Genomic DNA, 24,078 nt, shown 5'->3' on the forward strand with positions numbered 1-24,078 from the left:
CGCCATTTTACCTCTCGTGTTTAGGGCGAAGGCGACATAATGGAAAAAAATCGACGCAGCCTACGTATGTATATTAAAGTCAATTTAATATCAACATGAAAATATACTTTATATTCCTTTATGGATTTCAAACGTTTCGTATGTAAATATATAATCAATATATGTATGTACGTTCTTTAGTAAATATTACTAGGCCATTATAATTTTCCTACGTGGATTTCGTTTTTAGAAATGATCCATCCGGAGAGATTAAATTTGGAAAACAATTTAAAAAATTAGAACACCGTGTCTGAACATGTGTCTGAATATATTTTAATAAGATGATTTAATTGATCTGTAAATGTTGAATACATACATACATATAAAAAATTAAATATTTATACTCGCGAATGTATCATATACATATGTATATTATATGTATTTGATAGATTCGCGATATTATATACGTACAAAAATACGTATTTATTTATTTAAAAATACCAAAGCAAACACCATTTCAATTTATGTATATAATATTGACACCAAAAAGGTTTCTGAAGATTAATAACAACAATAAAAAAACAAAGAAGAAAATCATTGAATAGTATACATATATGGGATATGTTCGTATGTTACTAAGAAAAATGATTAAACAATGGAAATTTAAAGCAATAAAAGGAAAAACAAAAGGATCGGTATAAGGGGAATATTGTTAAAATAAGAGCAAGATGTATATAAAAAGCAATTACAGGAATAGTACGTAGAACAGGGATTAATGTGAAATAATGAAGAATTACGTTGGGATCTGGTTGGACATTGGAATAGGATCTTACTTAATAAATAAGTATTATCAATTATATAATTAAAAAAACCAAAAATACAAATAATTTAAATATAATTTATAATTCAAAATATAAATTAGAATATACTAGCGATAATATAATAAATTAATCTTTAAAACGGGACCTTTCAATAATGTTTTATTTGAATGATAAACCAATATATTATAGATATTGTTACTGAATTTAATCATTTTGTGTAAAAAAATGCTTCAATTATTTCTAATCATTTCGTTCAGATCAAACTTAAGCACATCTCTCTTTTGTTTTTTTTTTATACATGTATGTATATCCATTTTTACCAAATTTTCAATTACAGGTTGCCCCAAAGCGACAACTATGGATAAACTTGTACATAAATTGGGTCCATTGTCTATTATTCCTCTACCAAGTATTCTTAAATAAATAAATATTATACACATAGGTATACATATTTAGCAATCAAAAGATTTGGATTTGCGAGAAAAAGAGGGAGGGTGCCGATTTTATTAGACTCGTCACATTTAATTAAGTTAGAAAAAGGGGCCCACAGATGAATTGCTTGGTTGGTCAACATGTTGACCATGTTGACGACAATGTTGTTCATCTGTGGGCATGTTGGTGGTTGGCATTTCATGTTGGGGCAACGGTTGAGCCGAGATCAAAAACTTTAGATATCGAAAATAATGTTGACGACAAGGTTGACCAAAAAAATGTTCGTCTGTGGGCGCCTCATAAAGGTTCTAGTCATCTTGTCATCTGGTTATTACCATCCAGGCCTCGCGAGTAACGTACATACATATGTATATAAATCGAATAATTACTTGATTCCGGTAATGTTATTAACCAGAATATATTTACAGAAATACTAAAACGGTTTTGTGATAAAAGTCATCTATAATAGTATGTATGCATGTTGTAACCACGGTCAATACAGTCTATAGCAGCGATCAACGCCGGAGCAGTCACAATAAAAGAACACTTAAAATAACAAATTTTCAACACGCAAGAATACATTCCAAAATGAAATTTACCAAACGAATAAATAGCATTTCCAAAAGCCGTAGGAGATTAGTAATGCGATACACATTCGACGTATGCAGACGAAGGAATACGGCGAAGGGGGATGTTAAGAGTAAATGTATGCGGAGCGCATTCGCAAACGCTAAATTGGCTTACGTCGACCAATAACGGTTGCCTGACTTTTAATTCGAAATATTCGCAAGAAAGAGCACACATAAAGGACGTGCAAACACGTAGTTTTTAGTAGTTGGATTTTTCGCGCCCAATTCTGAATAAATTGGCTCCTTTGTGCGGGAAGCGGAACGAACGAACCACCCGCCAATTAACATATGCACACAGAAATGTATTCGCATGTTGATTGACATTGCGCATTCAATTGTATAATTAATCGTATGCCCCAACACTTTGAGAAAACGTGCCTTTGATCTCGAAATCGCCATCGATAAATGCTCAGCATTTCCATCGCAGTACACAGATTTATATGATTTTCGGCAATTTCAATGTAATAATATTATTATTGTGTGTATTGTAAGGTAAACAGATTGTTAGTGTTTGCCTATTGACGGATTCAATTTATAAATATGTAACAGCGTCCGAGCTTTCCAATCAATCCGAATGAAGGTAATAAAGGACGATACGAGCACATAAACTGTATTACCGCATCGTAAATTCAATTCGACAACGTTTCAAATGGATAATAGATACACATAAACTTTTAATTTTCAACTGGAAAATGAATTATATACCTATAGATAGAAAAGTAAGCAAAATACGAGTCGCAGAATAAACACATGTAAACATTGTATTCCATTATTTTGTTTTTACATTTTCTTTTTCTAAAAACTACCCAGTAACAAGAGATAATAAAATAAATCAACTGTCTCTCATTATACTTTATATAAATATAATATACATATATAAACATATATTTATTTTATGGACTACTAAAACTGTCCATAATCGTACTTATGTAGTTTGGGAAAATATATTTCTTTGTGAAAAAAATTGTATGAATGCTTATTTTTTGTTGAATTATATATAAATGAAATTTTAATATCTTAGTTTCAAGGAATATTTCGTACATATCAACGATGCAATATTAATATCGTGATAAAAATTGTTCTAAAACAATATTCAGATTGTATGTACGATTCAAAAGGTAATTTCTTCATTTAATTAAAAAAGTTTATTACAAATGAAATTAATATATTAATACATTATACTATGTAAGACTTTGCTATGTAAATTATACATACATATGTATGTATGTATATCTCAGAAGCTATTAGTGGATATGACGGCCGAGGAATTGCTGTTGACAATCAACATAAAAAAATACTTCATTTTCATCCGTGAAACTACGAGAGATAACACACAACTACATCTTGGAGACCAGCAGTTAGAGTTGGTACAGGAGCTCCGGTATTTGGGTGGGTTGACAAATCAAACTGTGATGATTATGATGTCAAAATCCGTATTCAAATAGCAAGAGAACAGTTTATAAAGTTTGGTAGAACGCTTTTAACAAACACCTTAGCATAAAAATACGTACTAAATTCTTGATATCTTCTTTTTCTTTTGGTAAGTTAATTTATACTGAAGTGAATCGTGGACCTTAAAAGTAATAACCATGAGAAGAATTGAAGCATTTGAGCATTTGAGCTTTGGCGCAATTGAAAAATGCTCCACAACTGCTGGACTGAACGCGTGACAAACCACAATGTCTTACGAAAGATAAGTATAGAAAGAGTTTTATTGAAAACAATTAAACATATAAAACTTACATATTTCACGAGAAGCCCAAAGTTCCACTTATTGTAGATCTTTGCGGAGGGAAAAAATTGAGGGAAATTTAGGGACGTTGTAGAGTGGGTCGTAAATGCGTGTCTTGGTTACGGAACATTAAAAACTGGACATGATTAGCCTTTGTGAAAAAAATATTCCACACCGCAAGAAGTCGGGAATAATTGCAAGAAATTCTCCGAAATTGTGAAGAGACTAACGTCTGAATTGGACAGGCCATGACGAGAAGAATCAGAAATAGATTTTTTGTATGCATTAGATTTTTTTCAAATGTATTTCATACAGCTTTATTTCTCTAAAGTATTTTTAATGTAAATTTAATCAAATAGAATTTGAATTTGGGTGGAAAAATGATATGTATAAAATTTCATTAGGTTGAAAAACAACATTCAATAAGCGGATGGTTAAGCCTAAACTTTGTTCTGGAAAACACTAACTTGGCTAACGTGCAGTTAAATGACGCAGTGCGGTTTTTGTTCAGAGACCCTAAAGTTTACTCAGTGTTTCCACATGTAACGGTGCCGCGGCTCGTTTGACATTTCGAAGACCGGAAATGGGGAAAATTGTCGAGGAAAACGCGCACAAATGCGTACATGGTCTCCAAATACGGGCAGACACCATTCAAAAACACGACAACTTTTTATTGCTTGTTGTGACACGATTTTAATTATTATTTTTAAATGTTATATATGGATATAAACGCTTGAATATATCGACTGGATTGTTCTGGAATTCGATCTAAAATTTTAAAATTGAACTACGTACTGCAGCATGACTAAACGGTTTGCCTTAAGGTATATATGTATGTACATAGTAGTATACATATTGTTGGGGTAACGAGTTTGTTCAATCATGTGTTAATATATGTGAGCTCGGAGGAAAATTTCAATAAAGTTGCCAAACCACTATGAAAGGCCTCACGAGACATTAAATGTATACATGCATACATACATATGTATGTATTATATAATATAACATAAACATAATGGGAAGATATCGAGTATAAGTTTTCTATTATATTGTGATAGTAAAATAAATTCATTTATATTGCTTTAGAGATTGATAAATTTCGCTAATATTAATGAGGATACCTAAAACGACCGTTAAAAATAATTACGTATATAGGATTTAGAAGTTGCTCGTGTGTGAAACGCGATCAGAAGTAATTATCTCGATTATCTTAAGCCAAGAAATGGTTTTACTGGCCATTAAACCTACCATTAAGAATCAGACTACGAGTTGGGGAATAAAAATCTACCGTATGTTACACATCTAATGGTGGATTACTAAAATATAAAGAGAAAACTGTCGCTTTCGGCACAGGTCAATTAATCAATCTTAAATTTAAAATTAAATCATTCATTTAAAGTACGAACTTTATATAATTAGATTTAAGCATTCGGTCTCTCTTATAAAGTTAAAATAAAAAGTTATCCAATATATTTTTAGAATTAAATTTCACCACCCCCCCACCCCTACCTCTCATCAATTGGAAAAAAGGTAAGAAAATACGAATAAAAAAGAACGGTCGGTTCGCACAGGGAGAGCGATTTATACTTGTGATCGTCCCGCGGAAAAATTTAATACCGGATCCGATCCAATTTTCCTATCGGTGGAAATCTTCAAAGGGGTTAGGAAAAACCATTATCGAGCCAATACGTTGGCACAAATGGGAAAAAAGCCTCTTTTCAATCAGCAAGACCACTCGCCCATAGACACTGTTTTTCACGTCAAGTTTTTATTTAACTTTATTATAGCAAGGTTTAAATTTATGTGACGGAAATTAAATCTATTTGTAGCTCGGCACAATCTCAGATGTTTTATTACTTTCCGTTTTACATAATATCATATATTGATGATTCATCCACATCCATTTCTAAAGATGAAGGCTAAATATCAAAAATTTTTTTCGCAAAATTATGCTTTGCGTCATTTTGTGAAGGTCTGTTTGTTAAATTTTCCTTATATTAAACGTCAAACGAATATTTCTCTTGCCAACTTCATTACATTACAGTACTGTTCTTACAAATGATTTTAACACATATTTTCGCCATTGTGCTCTCATTGTTCGGAATATACATATTTTTTTTGTATAATTTGTCCAACAATAAGGTAAGTATTCTACGAAGACTAATTATAAAGATTGGTTTTTGTAAGGACTCGACTGTTATTTGTAGCACGAGAATAAAATTTCCCGTTTTAATTATTTATGAAAGAAAATTACAAAGAGGGAGAGATTTTTTCATATAGAAAATTAAGTTAAATGTAGCGCAGAAGAAGAGTTTCATAATTTTGATTGAAAAATATATTACAATTAAAACAAAATCACATTTTAATTAAAAACGGAAATTGATCCTTCATTTGCACAGTTATACTGTATAAAAATATGAAATTAAAAATATTTGTTAATTAATTCTTATAATTCAATTTAATAAAAAAACGATTGTCAATTTGATACAAATTTTGTTTTAAATTACAAAGACTCAAAATCAAAAATTAGTCATGCAAGAAAATGTATTAATTGTGTATAAAATGAATTTAAATTTTCCATTACATTTGATAAAAATAGTCTGAATTGCTGAATGAAAACCTTTTTTTTCTTAAATATTCTTATGGTCAATTCAATTAACATATATTATTAATGCAATAATACTGATAAACATGCTATATATTATATTTGGAAACTTAAAAACGAATTAACTTTCTTTACAAATCACTTAGCATATGTTTAAAAGTGCAAAAAATGGATAACTTTATCAATGTAACGTTCGAGATTAATATACCAAGTAATGAGATTGTTTCATCAAAGAGAGGTGATTTTGGGGGCGTTTATTGCCTGTACAAAGTTAATTTATCAATTACGAAAGTTGGTTAAAAGCACTCAAAGTCTAATCGGAAGCCTTAAATTTGCATAGAACGCAGGTGCTGCTCGCTCTTCTGATATATATGTACATACATATATAATATTTCGTTTAAGTAATCAAAATTATAAACACAGAATAGATATTATTTAACTGAAAGATTTATTTACATACATTTTACACGTTGTTTGATTTTGCGTGTGCCAGATATGAGGAATTTAGAAGTTAGTCTTTCGGTGTTTTGTGGTGCGGTCAAGTGATTATCTTCACATTCACTTAACCAAAAGTAATTGGGTTTATAAAATTAAATTAACAGGCTCAAATATGTAACAAACATCCTGTCCGTGAGAGATTGCGGTGTTTATAATTTAGCGAATTAGTTAAATCTAACACATGCGTGAGAAACCTCCTGAAAATCCAAATGTCAAATTGTTGTTTGTTCACTTAGCAGGAGATTAATGTCTATAATACATTTATATGTATTTATTTGGCAAAGTAAACGTATTCACGAATTTTTTTTCGTTGCGGAATAACGAGATGAGTCCTTTATATATTTGGAATAATCCCAAGTAATCGTTGTAGCTATAAGAGGATTAAAAGCAATTGTTAGAATTATGTGGAGAGGAATATTAAATGGCAAAAACGTTTCTCGACGGCAATCTTTCATTTTGAGCATACTGACAAATATTTCACGTGTATATCAAATTGCATTATTTAAAATATATTAAATAATAAACTTGATTTGTCGTTATAATTGATTCGCAATTCACATTTGCAGTAAATAAATAAATAAAATATAAGTGTATAGATTATAATATAAACCCACATAAGATAAATATTCTATTAGTTCTATTTTTAGATACATTTTATATGAGTTTTATATACATACATATGATGTATTCCAATTTTGCATTAAAATCATTTTTTTTACCATGCATTTTGTAATAAATGTTTTCTCGTTCGTAATGTTTCACAATACGTATGGCAATGCGATTACGTTTTTCAAAGAATATATCTATTCTATTTCATTGTTGATTTCTTGTTCCTTGTTGGATCAAAGAGAAAGCTAATTTGATTTTTCAGAATGAGACGAATTTTTCTTTCATAAAAATTGGTCTATTTATTTTTCATTCAGTACCTACATCCAAAGCTTAAATAAAATATACATATTGTAGACAGTGAGATAGCATCAATTTTCAACAATTCAATTATTTGAATTATTTTCAGAGCTTTCAAAAATAAGAAAAACAAAATAATTGAAAATTCCAAATATAAAACCCTCCATTACAACAAGTCTATTGTTCTAAATTTACACTCTTATTCATGCCAAATACATAAATATAAATCACTCGAAATCCTTCAGATGCAATTAAAATCAAATCGAGCAATTTCGTTAGGATGAAATACGTAATTGACCGAGCGTAATTCCACCGATGTCGTCGCGTTTTGAACAAATAAATTTATTTAATCGAATTGTCATTGTCAACTTTCCGTTAAATCAAATTTGAAACGAGGCCTATATTATACATATAGACTAGGTGCAAATTTATTCGATCGTTGATTTCCAGTGGAAATTGCTCATCAATATCTATCCAGAATCGAATCGCCTGTCAAACCGTGTACGAAAAGGTGGTTTCTCCGATCCCCGAATTTCGCAATTCGAATTCGAATTAGATCATTTATAAAAGGGAATCGACACACCAAATGAAGAAGATTACATACATATGTATATGTATAAAGGGAGTCTTTATTGTAATATTCAACGGATTTTAAATAAAGTTCTGTTCGTTTGCGGTTCATGATCTTCTTAACGGCTTAGTGGTATCTGCCACTACACGTTGCTTCATGAATATTGGTTAGTTTTACAGATACATATGTATGTACATAAATCTATATCAAGATAGTTTCAATTTTCAAATGAATTAACAATATAATGGAAAAACAAGTGAAATGAATTAATCCAATTTTACGTTGGTTCGCAAATTTTCATATTTTTATAACCGATTATACGCAATAATTCATTAATTTATATTTTATTAAAAGAATTACGTTTGGATTAAATACAATTGTTAAATATAACACACTTTAAAGCGGCTTTACAGGAAATACAATTAAAACTTGCAATTAAATTAGAATTAAGTACTATAATTATTTATATAATACATTGAACATTGAACAAATCCTGTTTGTTTTACAGTACATCAGATTGTCAAAACAAAACGTGATTTATTCTAAAATATACTTGAAACATTCCAGACATATTTTATTGTACGACAGTAAATATTCACAAATTAGATTTTAATAATATTATTGGAAGGATGTTTCCAGTGTCGGATTAGATTAAAGAAAGCTGATTCTATGCTGTCTTTACATACGTTACATATTTATTATTTTCTATATCATAAAATAAACTTGTCTTGTCCTTCCAGAAATAAACAAGTATTATCGATCAGAGCCGTTACAGTTACCGTTCAGTTTCTTAGAATAATAAAGCACTCGCAAAAGCAATGAGACAGCAAATCGAGCCAACTATTCGGCAAACAGGGTCGTTAAGTCCCACGAAACCACGTACATTTATCCAAGATCCTTCGCCATCTATGTCTGCGGTCTCGTAAACAACCCATTGCTGTTTTTATCAAAGTTTTGCCATATTTAACTTCAAGTCGATGTATTTGTTTGGAATTTCTCATAAATCGGATCTCAATACGGTTGATTTGATTTAAATTTTACAAAGAACTTCGGACCCGTTCGAGTGAAAGATCTTTTCGCTGTTAAGTCAAAGTCGCTCACCTGATGGTTCGAGCGTTCATCGATCATCATTAGCAATTCGCCAAGATGGCTCACCATTAGTGACCCATCTACATAGATAGGACTTCCGGTAATTATCGATGTCGTAATTGAGTGGACGATCGCTTTGATAAATATCTTTGGCGTCAATCACAATTATTTAAACAATTTTCAAAAAAAATTCAGTAATTTTCAATTAACAGATCTTGATGAATGTTCTAAGTTTCAGACGTTCGTCCAAAAAATTAAGTTTTATAAGAAGAAGGTATTGAATAAAATACAATAATTTAATCTGATTTTTCAATTTTTCATCATTCGGAGAGTGAATGATATATTGCCTATATCGATGAACGAGAAAATCTTATTAAGATTTCGATCGACGTGAATGAATTATGTTTTTTAAAAACACATCAAAACTTTATTTACATATTTCACAACATATGTATCTTTTCTATGAAATGTAGATTATAATTGAAATGAAAACTATTATATGTACTTTATGTGAGTCACAATTTTAATGTTAAATTACATATATTATATGTATATTTGTTTTGTATATAATATATGTATATATATAAAAAATAAAATTGTGTTTTATTATGTAGACATGTGTAAATCAAATATGTATACACATATACATACATATATACATATACGTATGTATTGATAATATGTACATAAAACTGAGTAATGATAATTTTTTATATGAAAATAATTATTTAAACTCTTGTTTTAATTAGATCGAGTTACATATATTATATGTACATACATATATACCATTACCAAATCATGTGATTGAAATCCACGAAAACATGCTATTTTATAGCTAAAAATTAAGCAATTTCTTTTATGAAGTAAAAATAATTTCTTTTCGTTTAATTTTGAATGCTCCAAATTTTTTTAAATAAGAAGTCTTTATGTAGAAGCGTCGAATTTACCTATTCAATGAAAATATTTTTTTCCTCTCTCGCTTTTCTTTGTATTATGCCCATTCTCGAAGCTGTCAAAGTCATTCCTTATCTGTCGATGTGGTGTTTCATTTTCTCCCACCTTTTGGCGTTTCCGTTCTTCAAGAAAAGACCTACTTAAATTGTACCGTTGCGAAAACCAACCTTTTTTTTTGCTTGCAAACCCTGTGGCCTTCTACATACCGAGTTCTACGCTGCTTTATCGATTAAAATTGGGATTTATTGTTTCGTGAAAGAAGCCAAATTTTCAACGCAATTTTCACCAGCGAATATTTCAGCCAAATGTACAAAAGAAACTTAGGTAACAAAAAACCAATTGTTGAAAAGGACCCTAGCTGGTGCTTTGACCGTTTTTGATTCCGCATAATGCTTATGACAAAAATAACTTTATACGAGCAAAACCATTGCGCTTTCCTAACCATAAATTTAATTATGTTTTCCATTACTTATACGAAAAATAATAACATAAAATCTTTAATATGATATTCTAGGAAAATTCATATTGTGATAGGATTGTGATGTAGACAGATAATTCCTAATATGATATTCTAGGAAATTTGTATCGAAACCATAAAATTGAAATAATTTGTTCCTTAAAATAGGTTGATTTCATTATACATACATACATATTATGTAGTACAAAAAAATGTTTTGAAAAAAACGCTTTTTTGAGAGAAGTATGCATGTAAAATAATTTATATTCATACTTAATTTAAATTTCAGATGGAAGCACTTAATTCAATCGTTTATTTGCAAGTGGCAAAGGGTAATTTTATTTTTTTCGAAAATCGGAACAACTTCCGAGACATTCCAGCAAAATAGGCCTAATCGCGTTAGTCGCGTAATGAGATTGGCCCGGTCTTCCTCTGCGCGCAAATTGCGTTATTTCTGCGTCCGCCGTTCTTCTGGTCGCTTTGCCACTACCTTTCCATTTCTTTACCATTTTAAGGCACAGGCGCACGCTCCGACTACATGCGAAAACTTTTAATTAAAGCAAGAGTCGATCAACTCCTCGCTTTTCCAGCTGGCGAACAAGGAAAAATGTTGCCAAAATGCGTTGCTCTGGAAACTTCCGGACACAGAACACCCCGGAGGCCTGCAAAGTCCTCCCATGGGCTTCTCTCTCGTCAACAAAGAAACTTTAAAAAGACCACCCTTCGGCTCCGTTTTTCCCGGTCTCCATCGGAGTCTGCGTTAATTAACGCGTATTAAATGCAAAATTCTTCGACCCGGTTCCTCTTCGCTATTTTTTTTGGTCAAAAATTAGGTAGCAATGGAAGGGGTTTTCCCTCAAAAAACTTTGACCTTTGATCCGTGCAAAAATGTGAGGCGATTCATAATTAGTACATGTGTAATTACCCATTTAAAAATTTTAATTGAAAGGTACCGGAAACGACGCAATGTATGTTTGGACTAACATTTATACAAAAATTAATACACTCTTTCTTTATCCTTTACTTGAAAATGTACATTTTCATTTACTTAATGAACAAACTAAAATGAATACGAACTATTATATAAAATTTTACTTATTTGCCGATTTCTAAAGATAATGAATAATGCTAGAGAATTTATAGAGAATGAAATCTAATATGACTCACTTAATATTTTCATCCTACTCACCGAATCAAGTAGACATAATAATTTCGAAATGACAAATATATCTGGAAAATAGCTCAAACAAATGTTTATATAATATAACTAGAATTACGTATGTATCTTGTTTATCAAATTATTATACTATGTCTGGTATTTATGTATATTACACCAACTTGTACTAGATCAGTGGTTGTTAATACTGAGCAACAAAAAAGAAATCACCGGAGCGAAGACTATTTAATCTTTACTAAGTTTGACCCACCAAATTTGAATATGACAATATTTTTTATTGGATTGCTCTCGTTTATGAGATATGAGTTTTCAAAAAAAATGTGCAATTTTGACAGATTTTTGGCTTTTGCAGTCTTTTATTCAAAATCTAGTATTTATGTATTTAAAGCGAGTATTTATGTTTTTTCTATTGATTGTATTTAAATATCTAGCGAAATTTAAGAGTCAAAAATATATTTTATAAATATAGCTGAGCCCGGCATGACTTGCAATGCCACAATAACGCATGCAATTCCCGTTCCCGTTTCAAGTGATGGTTGGTGCTCAACTAACGTCTCTTCAAAGCCGTGTCGTCATAAACCAACTGATAAAGTGGTTACCAACGAACAGATTTCCTTGACTACACAATGGCGCTTCAAACTTTCGCGTCGGTAAACTCGTAATTACGAATATTATTATTAAGATATTTTTTCCCTTTTTTTTTCACGTAAGGCTTCCCGGACATGCATACAACAAATCCTGATAGTTCCATCGTAATCGGTCGGTTTTAGGAGCTTATACGACAGAGGCAGACAGACAAACAGACATTCAATTTTAAATATATAGATAATATTAATTCACTTATAATGAAATTCGATCTCGACAAAAAAAATATTTTCATCCGTATGGACATCGTGACGTATCTAAAATATAAAGTAATATAAATAATTCATAATACAGTTAAAATTTAAGGCATGAGAAACACAAGGGAAAAGGGCCAACCACCCGACGATAAGGTGACACACAAACGCTGCGTTATTTATTCAAAATGACGAGAGTTTGCGCACACCGTGTGCGGCTTTCGGGAACAATTTAGCACGCGCGCGACTTAAATTAACCGCAACTTCAAATTAACCGAGATCATCCCTCGCCGCCGAGGGGTTATCTCGTCCTGTCCCTTAACCGGAGGAGGGGGTGAGCGGGTTATCCGATCGGAACGATCGTACACCTACCCCTCCCCCTTCCCCCGAAAGGGGGTGGCGATCGAAGATTGGAGCGGTGAAAGGGTTAACCATTGGCTCACCTCTTTTTGACGCGTGGAAGCTGTCCTGGGGCGATATTTTCTCGATCTGAGCGAGGAGCTTCGACCTCGGCAGGATCGTCCTGTCTGAATTGATCCTTTCTACTGCGTATCGGAAGGCCACCTCCTGCTTGTCATCGGCAGGATGAAACAATCCACCTGTAATGAAAAAATAATATTTTGACAAAAGGTTTTTTATAAATATACAGAGATGTGTTTTTAAGTTTGTTTTATGAAATATTTGGAGTAGCTCCAACATTTTCGACAAAAAGTCGAATTATAAGTGTAACGAGATATACGTTTAGTTCAATAAATAGCGTTTATCTCTACATACATATGTATTAATAAGTATGAATTAATTAGAATTTATAGCAAATTTTTAGTGCTTTATAGAAAATATATTATTAAATCTAGATCAGAGATATAACAATTGTATTTAACTTAGTATTATTATTCAAACGGTTTCATACAAAATTGGCAACGCTGAATTTATTTTTCCCATTGTTTTTTTCCCTTCATTTGCATTGTATGTAATCTCCAAAAAGCAATGGGAAATGACTGGAAAAATATCTAAGACACTTCATTTCAAGGAAAACTCTAAAAGCAAATAAACTCGAAAACGATTGTGCTACTTCAAGATTATCTCGCTTCAATATTACAAGGATAGCAATCAATGTATAAATAAGTTATTTATTTATTTAACGTTTTTTGACCATTATGGCATTACAGGAAGAACCTAATGCGCCACAATGGCCTACATAATAAAATAATAAAATAAAATATAATATATAATACATGTACATATTAGAATTACATTAGACAATTATAAAATTAGACAGTAGAATTAGTTAGAAATTATTTGTATATTATATAAATCAAATCAATGACATGTCCCATAATAAAGAAGTATGAAATTAAGATACACTGCATTCGGACGAATGAATATCATTTCCAAATCAAAAATATCACTCTACTTTAAAAAGAACATCTACAATCAATTTGTCTTGGTAGTATGGAAGTAGTACGTGTAAGAGTATGACAAGGGTAGTTAATAAAACAGAGAGTAAGAGATTCAAATATCTATGGGCGGCGGTTACTTAGCTAGAAGAACGGATAATATATGCACGAAAAAAGTGCTAAAATGGTACTGAAGAGAATGTAAAAGGGTACAAAGAAGACCACAAGGGAGACGAGTAGCTGAAATCAGAACAAGTGTGGGATGAGATAGATAAAAGTTTCCCAAAATAGAGTCGATTGGAGGCGTGTTGAAAAGACATATGTAGTGATTGCAATACCGATGTGTGAATCAAAACCAACCATTGATACTACCGGTATTTCTATGGCTAAGAACTACCGATCTGTACATATATTATTTGAAAGTGGTTATGTATGTATCTGTTACATTTGGTGTATCTTCCAGTTGTAATATACATATTTTGACTAATTAGAATATATTCCGTCTTATCCACGAAAGTTGATTCAATTCGCCATAGCGAATTGAATCAAAACTGGTCAAAATATATTACAACTGAAAATTCAGTTCAACTATAAGTCGGTACCAGGTGAGAAAGAAGAAGAAATATCAAATATTATAAGCATATGTATATTTACGCATTATAGAATTCTAAAGCATTCGTAAATACATTTGAAATGTTATATTACAACTGGTGTAAAATGGATTTTTAATGTATATTTGCGCTTTTAGAGTTATAATTTACTAGTTGAATTGTATTTGAACATGAATTATCTAAAATGCTAGTAGGAATATGTTACAACTGAAAATACAGTTGTCCCCTGTCTGTTTCTTTTCTTTCTCGGTAATACCGATGTTGAAAATTCCAATATTTTTGAATTCCTACATACATGATTATACTGTTGGTAGAGGTAGCAAATTTTTATTCTGTATGTATGTACATACGTGTGCGGTTTATGATATAATGTGACTCGCTGATCAAAATGAATCTCGAAACGTCTGATTTATGTACCTGATTATGCGTGATATCCAGGTGGGAAATGTTGTTGACACTTCAATAACCAAGTAGTGGAACAACATAAGTACATTCATATGTATGTAGTATCATATAATGCCATGGAGACCCAAGGTTTTCCTGGATAATGAATCACGACACCAACTCCCTCCGTGCCCGGTTAACACATCTCGTCCGCCACCCACTTCATATCCTGGGAACGCTCCGTGTATCCCACCGTGACCGCAATCAAAAAGCCCTTTTTTTTCGACGCTTCTTCGGATGATTTGTGTGAAGGAGGTGAGATCTGAGAAAGTGCTCAGAGATGTCTGTTCGCGAAGCGTGCGTGTGTGCGGATGTAGTAGGCGTGTGTTAAGTGGTTCCAATAAAAATAATGTGCTTTTGCGACATCCTTAAATATACCAGAAGTGAATTTTTCTTTATATTATTATATTATTTTAAATAATAATAAATATTATATCATACGATAAAATAAATTATGTTCTTATTACGAGCCCCTTGACTATTAATCGAATCATCTGTATATTAGACAAGTAATTTCAAATCTATACATTTTGTTTATGCGCAGCTCATAATACGTATTATGATCCCTAATAACAAGTATAATGTATTACATAGGATAGGCTTTGTGTGGTAATTGGAAACAGAAATAATTTGTGAAATTCTAGAAACCACCACCATCACTACCGCGCATTGTATGTACAGGCCACAATATACAGTCTGACAATTAGCATTAAGAATTGAATTTGCATGGAAACTAGGACCGCTAATATGCCCCAATTTGAATCGCTTGGCGTTTCGCGCCCAAACAACTCACTATAATCTGAGCGAGCACAACGTTTCGAATTACGGCCATGACTCCGGGTAAACATAGGCCAAAGTGTCAAATTGTCGTGTCAGAATGCCGGAAAGGGCACGTGCGTGTCTCTGACACGCCTATTATACTCGACAAAATGTCGCTTTTAGTATTTGCATACTATCCGGTTACTACGCATAACTATAACTAAACCAACTAAAAATAAGGTAAAAAATACTAAAAGAATTCTGAATTTACTCACTCGTTTATTTTAAATTACACTGAGTAACACAAAATCATATTTTTGAGTTTACAGAGCGGAGCTAATCAAACTTTATTAGGTTTGACGCACTGAATTCAAATAAGGCAATGGTTTTTGTTGGTTAGCTCTCGTTTATGAGTGCTAAAAATGCTTTTTGTGGTCTTAAATCAAAATATATGTACTATTGCTATGCTTAAAGTGAGTATTGGAACCAATAGTCAATAGTTTATTTTTTCTTTTTATTGCAATTATGTTATTTCTTTAAAGTATTATATTTATAATTATTTGTCTAGCAAATTTTAAAAGTCAAAAATAGATTTTTTTTCCGTTTATTTGGCGAAGCTTTTTTTATTTCACCACTTTAAAAGGATTGATTTTCTATTTGAATATATATTCAGTACACTCTCGATTATCCGGGCTTATGCTGGGGAGGAAGGTCACGGATAATTGAAAAACACGGACCTGGTTTCGAATATAGTATCATATTTGAAACACAAATTTTTGTTTCATAATTTTAATACTCATTATTTATTAAGAAAAACGCTCATAGTTAAGATGATAAGTGGTCGTTAGTAGTTATGTTGTACTAGTGTTATACCGTAAATTTTGTAACCATAAGTCCATCGTTTGTTTTAAATATGCTTTCGTTCGGATGAGAAGGAGCATTATCTAATAACAATACTGCTTTCTATGGCAATTCCTTATTTTTTAAAAATCTTGCACCTCTGGAACTTATTTCTTTTTGAACCAATCTTCAAAAATCTCTCTGTCCACCCATGCCCCTTTCTGACTATAATAATTAATCGACGAAAAGAATTTTCATTTCAGTTTCATTAAAAGATCGAGGTTTCTTTGCTTTCTCAATCATCATAAGTTTCATTTGATAAGTTCCTGATGCGTTTCCGCAACACATAAAAGTTATCCTTTCTTTGGACGATCTATGTACATATGTATGTACATATGTCCAGGAGCAGACTTTTCTCTCATTGAAACCAGCGTTTTTTGTCGGCAAGCACTTCCAGTACAGGCCTGTTTCATCTGCATTATAGATTTGATCGGGTCACAAATTTTCTCTTTGCAAATATTCTCGATATTCGATGCAGAATTCATCAGAAATTGAAAATAATTAAACATATGTACATATGTTACGAAAAAATCTCTTCTGAATACACGCACTTGTTACTTCTTCGCTGATCAAAAGCGACTGAAAGAATTAACGCAATAATAAAAGACATTTAAAAAGGAACGAAAAACATTTCTGTGTGACATCATTTGTTTCAATTAAAATACGAGTTTATGGTCGCAATTAATCGGTGCGTCTCATAATCATATAAGAAAAAAATTAAATTAATTTTAAAAAATTAGTTATTATTTTTCAAACACGGATAATCCGCACCCGGATAATCGAGAGTATACTGTATATGTATTTATCTATAAGTACTATTTTGAGTGGTAAATGATTTTAAATCGAGCTAAAAAATGTTGTCGTTGATGCCCGTGTTTTTGTAAAAATTTGTGATTCAAGCGAAATAGCAAGTATGAAATAAGACCAATACTTACAAACTTAGTGGAATAAAAAACAAGCCAAATAAACGCCCAAAAGCGCTAGTAATTTTTTTTTCACTTTTACTTTCAAAATTCACTAGATAATTATTTAAGTGCTTTAAAGCAAGAAAAAATTTAATTAATAGAAAAAAATATTTGACTATTAATTCCAATACTCACGTTGAGCACAGCAATACTAAATTTTGGGTCAAAGACTGCAAAATAAAAAAAAAACAGTAAAAACTGCGCATTTTTTAAACGCTCATATCTCATAAACATGAGATAACCAGCAAAAATCATTATCATATTCATGTTTGATAAATTAAATTTAGTAAATATTGATTAGTTCCTCTCTGGTAATTTATTTTGTTGCTCAGTGTTATTGGATTATATAAATATGTGCTAGAAAAGTAGGATTAAATATAAGAAAAAGTTAAAATATATTATTGGACGAAAATTGGCTTTACAATGTACACATCCCGTATGTATGTATATGATGAGTTGTTTGTTTTTCGTATTTTATTTATATGTAGCTACATATGTATGTATATTTCCACACGTTAAATCTACTTCCACTATGTACTATCATATCTATGTACTAATCGAGAACAAACTTTTTTGTTTGAAAGTTATTCTATACATATATTATAGTAAGTTGTCCGATGAAACTTACGTGAGGGGCAATGGAATTTTTTCATCAAATTTATTTTTGTACCGCACAAGCGTCACGCGAATGATCTATAAAGGTAACCGCGTTATGGAAAATTTTAAAAGTTTTTCCGAAGAGGTAAATTTTAAATTGTAGAGTTCGCCGATTTTACGACACTTTTTTAGAAGTTTTTCGCCCCGCACCCCCTACAAAGTGTAGGTACGAATTTCTATGAGCGTGGCTGAATTTTATACTACGGCAAGGTTTTTAGTAGTAAAAAGTAGCTGAAAAGCAGTCGTAAATAAGCAAACACCTGAAAGCGACGAAATAGGTTGTCGTTCGACTTGCACAATAGCCGTGTTCCGTTTATCGGAAGCCGTTAAGGCCGGTTAATGGAATCGTTCAGATAAAACGAGTTGCATTCATTCTGAAGATATGTATGTACCTTCCGTTAAATTTGCAATATAACTCAACGAGTTGTAAACACACACGTTAGTTTCATTAGCGCAGGGGTAGATTTATTTTACACATACATATTATACATTATCACGATGATCAAAATGCTCCCCAAGGCTGAAGGGAATACGTGTTCGAACATTCACCGACCTAACATCGAAATTATTAGCTCTGGAAACACTTTTGGAAGTTTGAAAGTGTCGGAAAGACGGGCGTTCGAGCGAGTGCCTTACACGCTTTATTTGACTTTAAAGATCTTAACTTAAATTAACATGTCGAGCGAGTTGCCCAGATTTCATCCCGAAATTCAAGAAGATGCGTATAAATATATTCCGTCTGATTACTAGAAGTTTTATAGTTATTAATAAATTTGGGCTTAATTCAACGAATCTATCAAATTCTGACTTTAAATTTGAATACTTCAATCAGTCTTCTATGTATATGTATATATAGAATATTTACATATTTTCCGAAGAAAATAATGTTTTATAAACATTGACAAGATCGTCTGGAATAAATCCTATTCATACTCGAATACTAATAAACATTTCATGCGATAGTGAAAGAGATAGTATTATCTTTAAATTCTACCTGGTAAAGGAATGAGTGGATTGAATATTCGATGTCAATTTAAATACCTCTCTCTTATTTGAAGGGAGAGTTGTCTACAGTAATCTTACCCGTCTTATGTAGATTCAGCTACCCACTTAATGAAAACCGTACCCCAATTACAAATTTATCGAAGTAGCACCACCGAGTCTGGTTGGGAAGCTTTGAACGGGATACATATAAAAGCTTAATCGAACGTAAAAACAACCATTCAAAAGCATTTTCTCTTTATTATTATTATACATTGACCAGGCACTTGTTTGAAATTCGAATTTATAAATTTTAGCCTATGTATGTACATATAAAAATATTATCGTATTACTCATATTATCAGCTGTAAAAGCTACAGACATAATACATATTTGATGAATGAAAAAATATGTATGTATTTTTTTTGTAGCCATCAAAAAATATTAAAAGTATACATATGTATGTATGTACATCATAGAACGCTGTTTTTTAATTGAAAAAAAAATGAACGTGTCCTATAGGAAGTTTAATAGTTAGTTTTATATACATAATTCGCAGTTAGTGTATCGGTTATTCACTGTAGTATGTACGAACAAAAGTTCTGAACTATTTGCCAGCTTTGATATATTTATAAGCTCGGTTCCCCTAATGCCTGTTAATCTGGAGCTTTTACCTCGATTTTCCTCGTATAATGTTCCTAGAGTCTATTGAAGGGAACGAAATCGGTAAAATCGATAGATACACTAAGATTCTGAGAAAATCTTACGAATATTAAATATTTATATATTTTTATCAAATTGTTTTATTATTAGTTTGGAATCGCTATCGACTATACTTTTTAAAATGCGACATAGAAGTTTCAAGTTAACTCTTAATCCCGATAAAAATCCATTAATTTGGATGCCCAAGACGGAGTAGCGTAACGATCTGGAAGCAATCAAGGTAAGTGATGGAACTTTAACCGTTTAAAACGAAATAAATGGTTCAAAGGGGAACAAGATTTATCTAACCTACCGGTTTGCCCTTTAGAATTGATAGCAGACGACTTTATTAACAACGAGAGGTATTAAAGCTGAAATATGTGTGCTTAAACCTGCCAAAGCATAACAAAGAATTTAATTTGCTCACATTATTCTAGCCAGTAAAAACACTGACCGATCAATCAACTTCAATATCGATGGTATAACAATGAACGATATAAAAATTGAGGTCTTCGTATGAAAGCTTAACGGTCTCACTGATCGTTAAAGTTATACCTAGTGTGGCTCAAAATTTAATTTGAAATTTAAACTTTCATATTAAAGTTATCATTATTGAACAATAAAGGAAACGCAATATTTTCTCGACGATTCTAAGCATATGATGTATGTATGTAATATTAAAGAAGCTTACGCTGTTTTTCATTATAATCACGGCCAAAGAACGAATAACAAAAGTGTATATTATATGAAACATTAAATAAAAATATGATAGCATTGTTAGGCATAATATTTTGTTTCCATTGAAAGTTTCTGACCCATTTCACCGAGTACTAAAATTTACGTGCGGATAAAAAGCAAGGTCGAAAAGTTAACTAATAAGCAATTACGAAAAATTTTGCCAACTTGCAAAAAAAATCGCACTTCTTTCCAAAAATAAATGTGCACAATTAATTATAATGAAACGAAGCGCCTTCTTTTATAAGGTTTGCGAGGGGTGCCGCTATCTCCCGAAAATATTTATTGCATCCCTCCCCTACTCCCCTACTCATAATACCGCTTCTTATTCTTTTTTATATTATTTTTCTGTTCCGTGAAAAGTTTCCACATTGCGTGCAAAACGTGTAAATCATTTGAAAAAATAATTAAAATAACCGAAAAAAACACGAAATGATTTTATGTGATATATGTACATATGTGAGTAGTCGTGGAGGAGAGACAAAACTTTGTCAGAGTCCCCACCCCAATAACACACTTATTAACGTCGTTAGCGTCACCGTTGAGGGTGGATAAATTGCCACCCCCATACAAAAGAAAAACCCTGCTCGTCTTATCAAAGCCTCAGGTATTTTCTCAATTTTCGGAATTTTTTCGGAACACGTCAGATTTTTCACTCAATTACTGGAAGGGGATGAAAAAGGGGCGAAATCTCAGAGGGGATGGTTTTCTTCAGATATTGCCTGCGCTTCCTGAGGCGCCGCGTGGACTTTGCGAGCCGAAAGCCCCACACTTGTAAAGGATAGTCCTCTTATTCCTACGGTGGTGAAAGCCTCGGGGCTAAATGAGAAAATACGCGGTGATAAGTAACCTTTTCTCGTGCTGTATCTGGAACAATGACCATTTAATTTATACGCATTAAAAACACCACGTTTCGATTTCGAATACAGCTAATCTGCGCTATAATGGTTTATATTATATAAATAATAAAAATACTTGTCAACCTCGACGTATGTCAGAATATTTAATCTGGAAATGATTACTTGTTTAAAATTATTTTATTCAAATATTATTATATCAAAAAATTAAAGTTTTAACTTTTCTGCAATGTAAGGTGAGCAATTCATTTGAGTTCCCTCTTTGAAAGTCCTTTGAGGAGCTTCTCACCCTTCTCAAAATCGTTTATTACATAAACGCCCTCTCTTCAGAAGACGTGTAAAAATAACTGCCCTTCTTTATGAATTTTTCAAAAATATTTAAACGACCCTGAAATTCATAATATCCCAGGTAAAAATTAACCTTTATACAGTACGTGGAGAAAACTAAGTTCAAACTTATACTTAAACTAAATTCATCTAGATAGCTTTTCGATCACTTTTTTCCTGATATACATAAAAAAAATTATAAAAATAAACCTAAAACGTACATTTTTAAGCAAAAATAATCTATAGTTGCAGACACACAGAATGGTTGGCAGAACTTTTTTTTTTATATATAGCTTTGCACATTTGAAAAAAAAGCACTAGCACTCCTACGCCAAAACTCGCCGCTTGTAGTGTTTTCGATGATATTTGTATTATTTGGTATTGACATAGGTTTGACATTGATCGATAACGGCGATTCCTATATTTGCAGAAATGTAGAAGAAACTTGTTGAAATAATAATATCGTATGAATTAACAATGACATGAAGACACGCTCATTCACAGCTGGAATCTACATACATAGGCATGCCGTACAGTAGGATTATGTGTGTCTCCACTATAACTTACATAACTTAAAATAACTATGCTTTTAAACTCTTTATACATATGTATATATTTTATACATATGTATGTATGTACGGCAATTTATTTATTATTTTAAAATAAATTGTTGAATTGTAGCCACTTTGAATCAATTCATCTCCTGAATAGACTTGTTTCAATTTTACACTCAACGGACCATACATTTTATACAGCAGGACTTCCATATCGAAAAACAAAGAGGCTTGAAAATTTGTCGTCGTCAAATGTCCTTTGAGTTATTGTCGCTAGACTAGACGCAACGAATTATTAACGTTTATATTGTTTCATTGTGTTTCAAGTCCGATCTAAACGGGCAACTGTGAATGAGGGATGAGGAGGGTGGAAGGGAATGAAATTTCCCATCCGTATCGTACTTTTGCACCACCCTGCCAATTTATTTTATTTTAAGCGGCTCGTTCGTTTTGTTTGCATAAACAATATTGAAAGTTTCGAAGCGATTTCGACAAACTCTACCATTTCCCGGTCGGTGCTAAAGCTCGAACAACTTTTTTTGGCACAATATAACGAACGATACGTTTATTAATTCGCATCTATTATGCGAATATTTGAAAGGAACCTGAGCGAGCTTTTCAAATTCAATAAATTTGATCTGGAAATAATTTCATTTAAAAACGAAATACTATTGTTGCATTGTTGCTCGTGACAATATTATAACGGTAACAACAGCGCTTTCATAATATTATTAACGCAATTTAAAATATATTATTTTTGCCCCCATTGTCATCGTTTGCCAGTTTTTTTGTGACCATATCATAGTATATGTTATTGATTTGGGATAATTGTTTCTGTTGGTCCGTTAATCACTGCATAGGATGACGGGGCATTGTCATCAGATTCATCAACATTTCGTCGGGTGTTAATCGAAGCCGTCAAACTCGGCCAGAGTCGCTGCAAGTCAGATATTGTCAGTCAACCTTCCCGTGACTGATCGTTTTTGTTCATAAAGCTGTATATGTATATAGAAGGTGTACATCACCTCCCCCAATTTCTCCATTTTTGCCTCCATACTGCTTCAACATTCGTACAATGTAACAGAAAACAATTGTGCAAACATTCGACAAAGGCTTTCGGCTCAGTCTCAGTTCTATTCGGACGTCGAGAAAATGGATTATTGTCAGCTCGGATGGATTTATACCCTTTTAAGGAAAAGTCGTGTTTTTTATTTATTTTTTAATGGAAAGGAGAAAGAGAGAGAGAGATGCTACACTGATAGATCGTTCAATGGCCTGAGATTTATAAAACACATGCTTGATTTCTTAGTGATAGAATATAAGTCAATAATCCATACTGTAAATCAGGTACAGTCCAACCACTGTAGCTTAAACCTATCCATTGATATACCACTCTGAATACTCCTCAGTAACTCAGCGCTACTAAGTTGACCAACCCCTCAAAATGTTGTTCACAAAGTTTTTGAATTATTAGTGTGAGTTAATAGAAGCTACATTAAA

At 32.0% G+C, this 24,078-nt stretch overlaps 1 protein-coding gene across 6 annotated transcripts in view; it reads right to left on the reverse strand.

The window, feature by feature from the left end:
- KaiR1D (Kainate-type ionotropic glutamate receptor subunit 1D) overlaps positions 1-24,078 on the reverse strand; it is a 100,635-nt gene that overhangs the window by 64,831 nt on the left and 11,726 nt on the right. For all 6 annotated transcript variants that reach the window (XM_077438977.1, XM_077438976.1, XM_077438974.1 and 3 more), the window contains exon 3: positions 13,133-13,288. In XM_077438977.1, the coding sequence (XP_077295103.1) occupies positions 13,133-13,288 (156 nt within the window). The remainder of the gene's footprint in view (positions 1-13,132; positions 13,289-24,078) is intronic.

This window comes from Arctopsyche grandis, chromosome 9 (assembly GCF_051622035.1).
Source record: "Arctopsyche grandis isolate Sample6627 chromosome 9, ASM5162203v2, whole genome shotgun sequence".
NCBI lineage: Eukaryota > Metazoa > Arthropoda > Insecta > Trichoptera > Hydropsychidae > Arctopsyche > Arctopsyche grandis.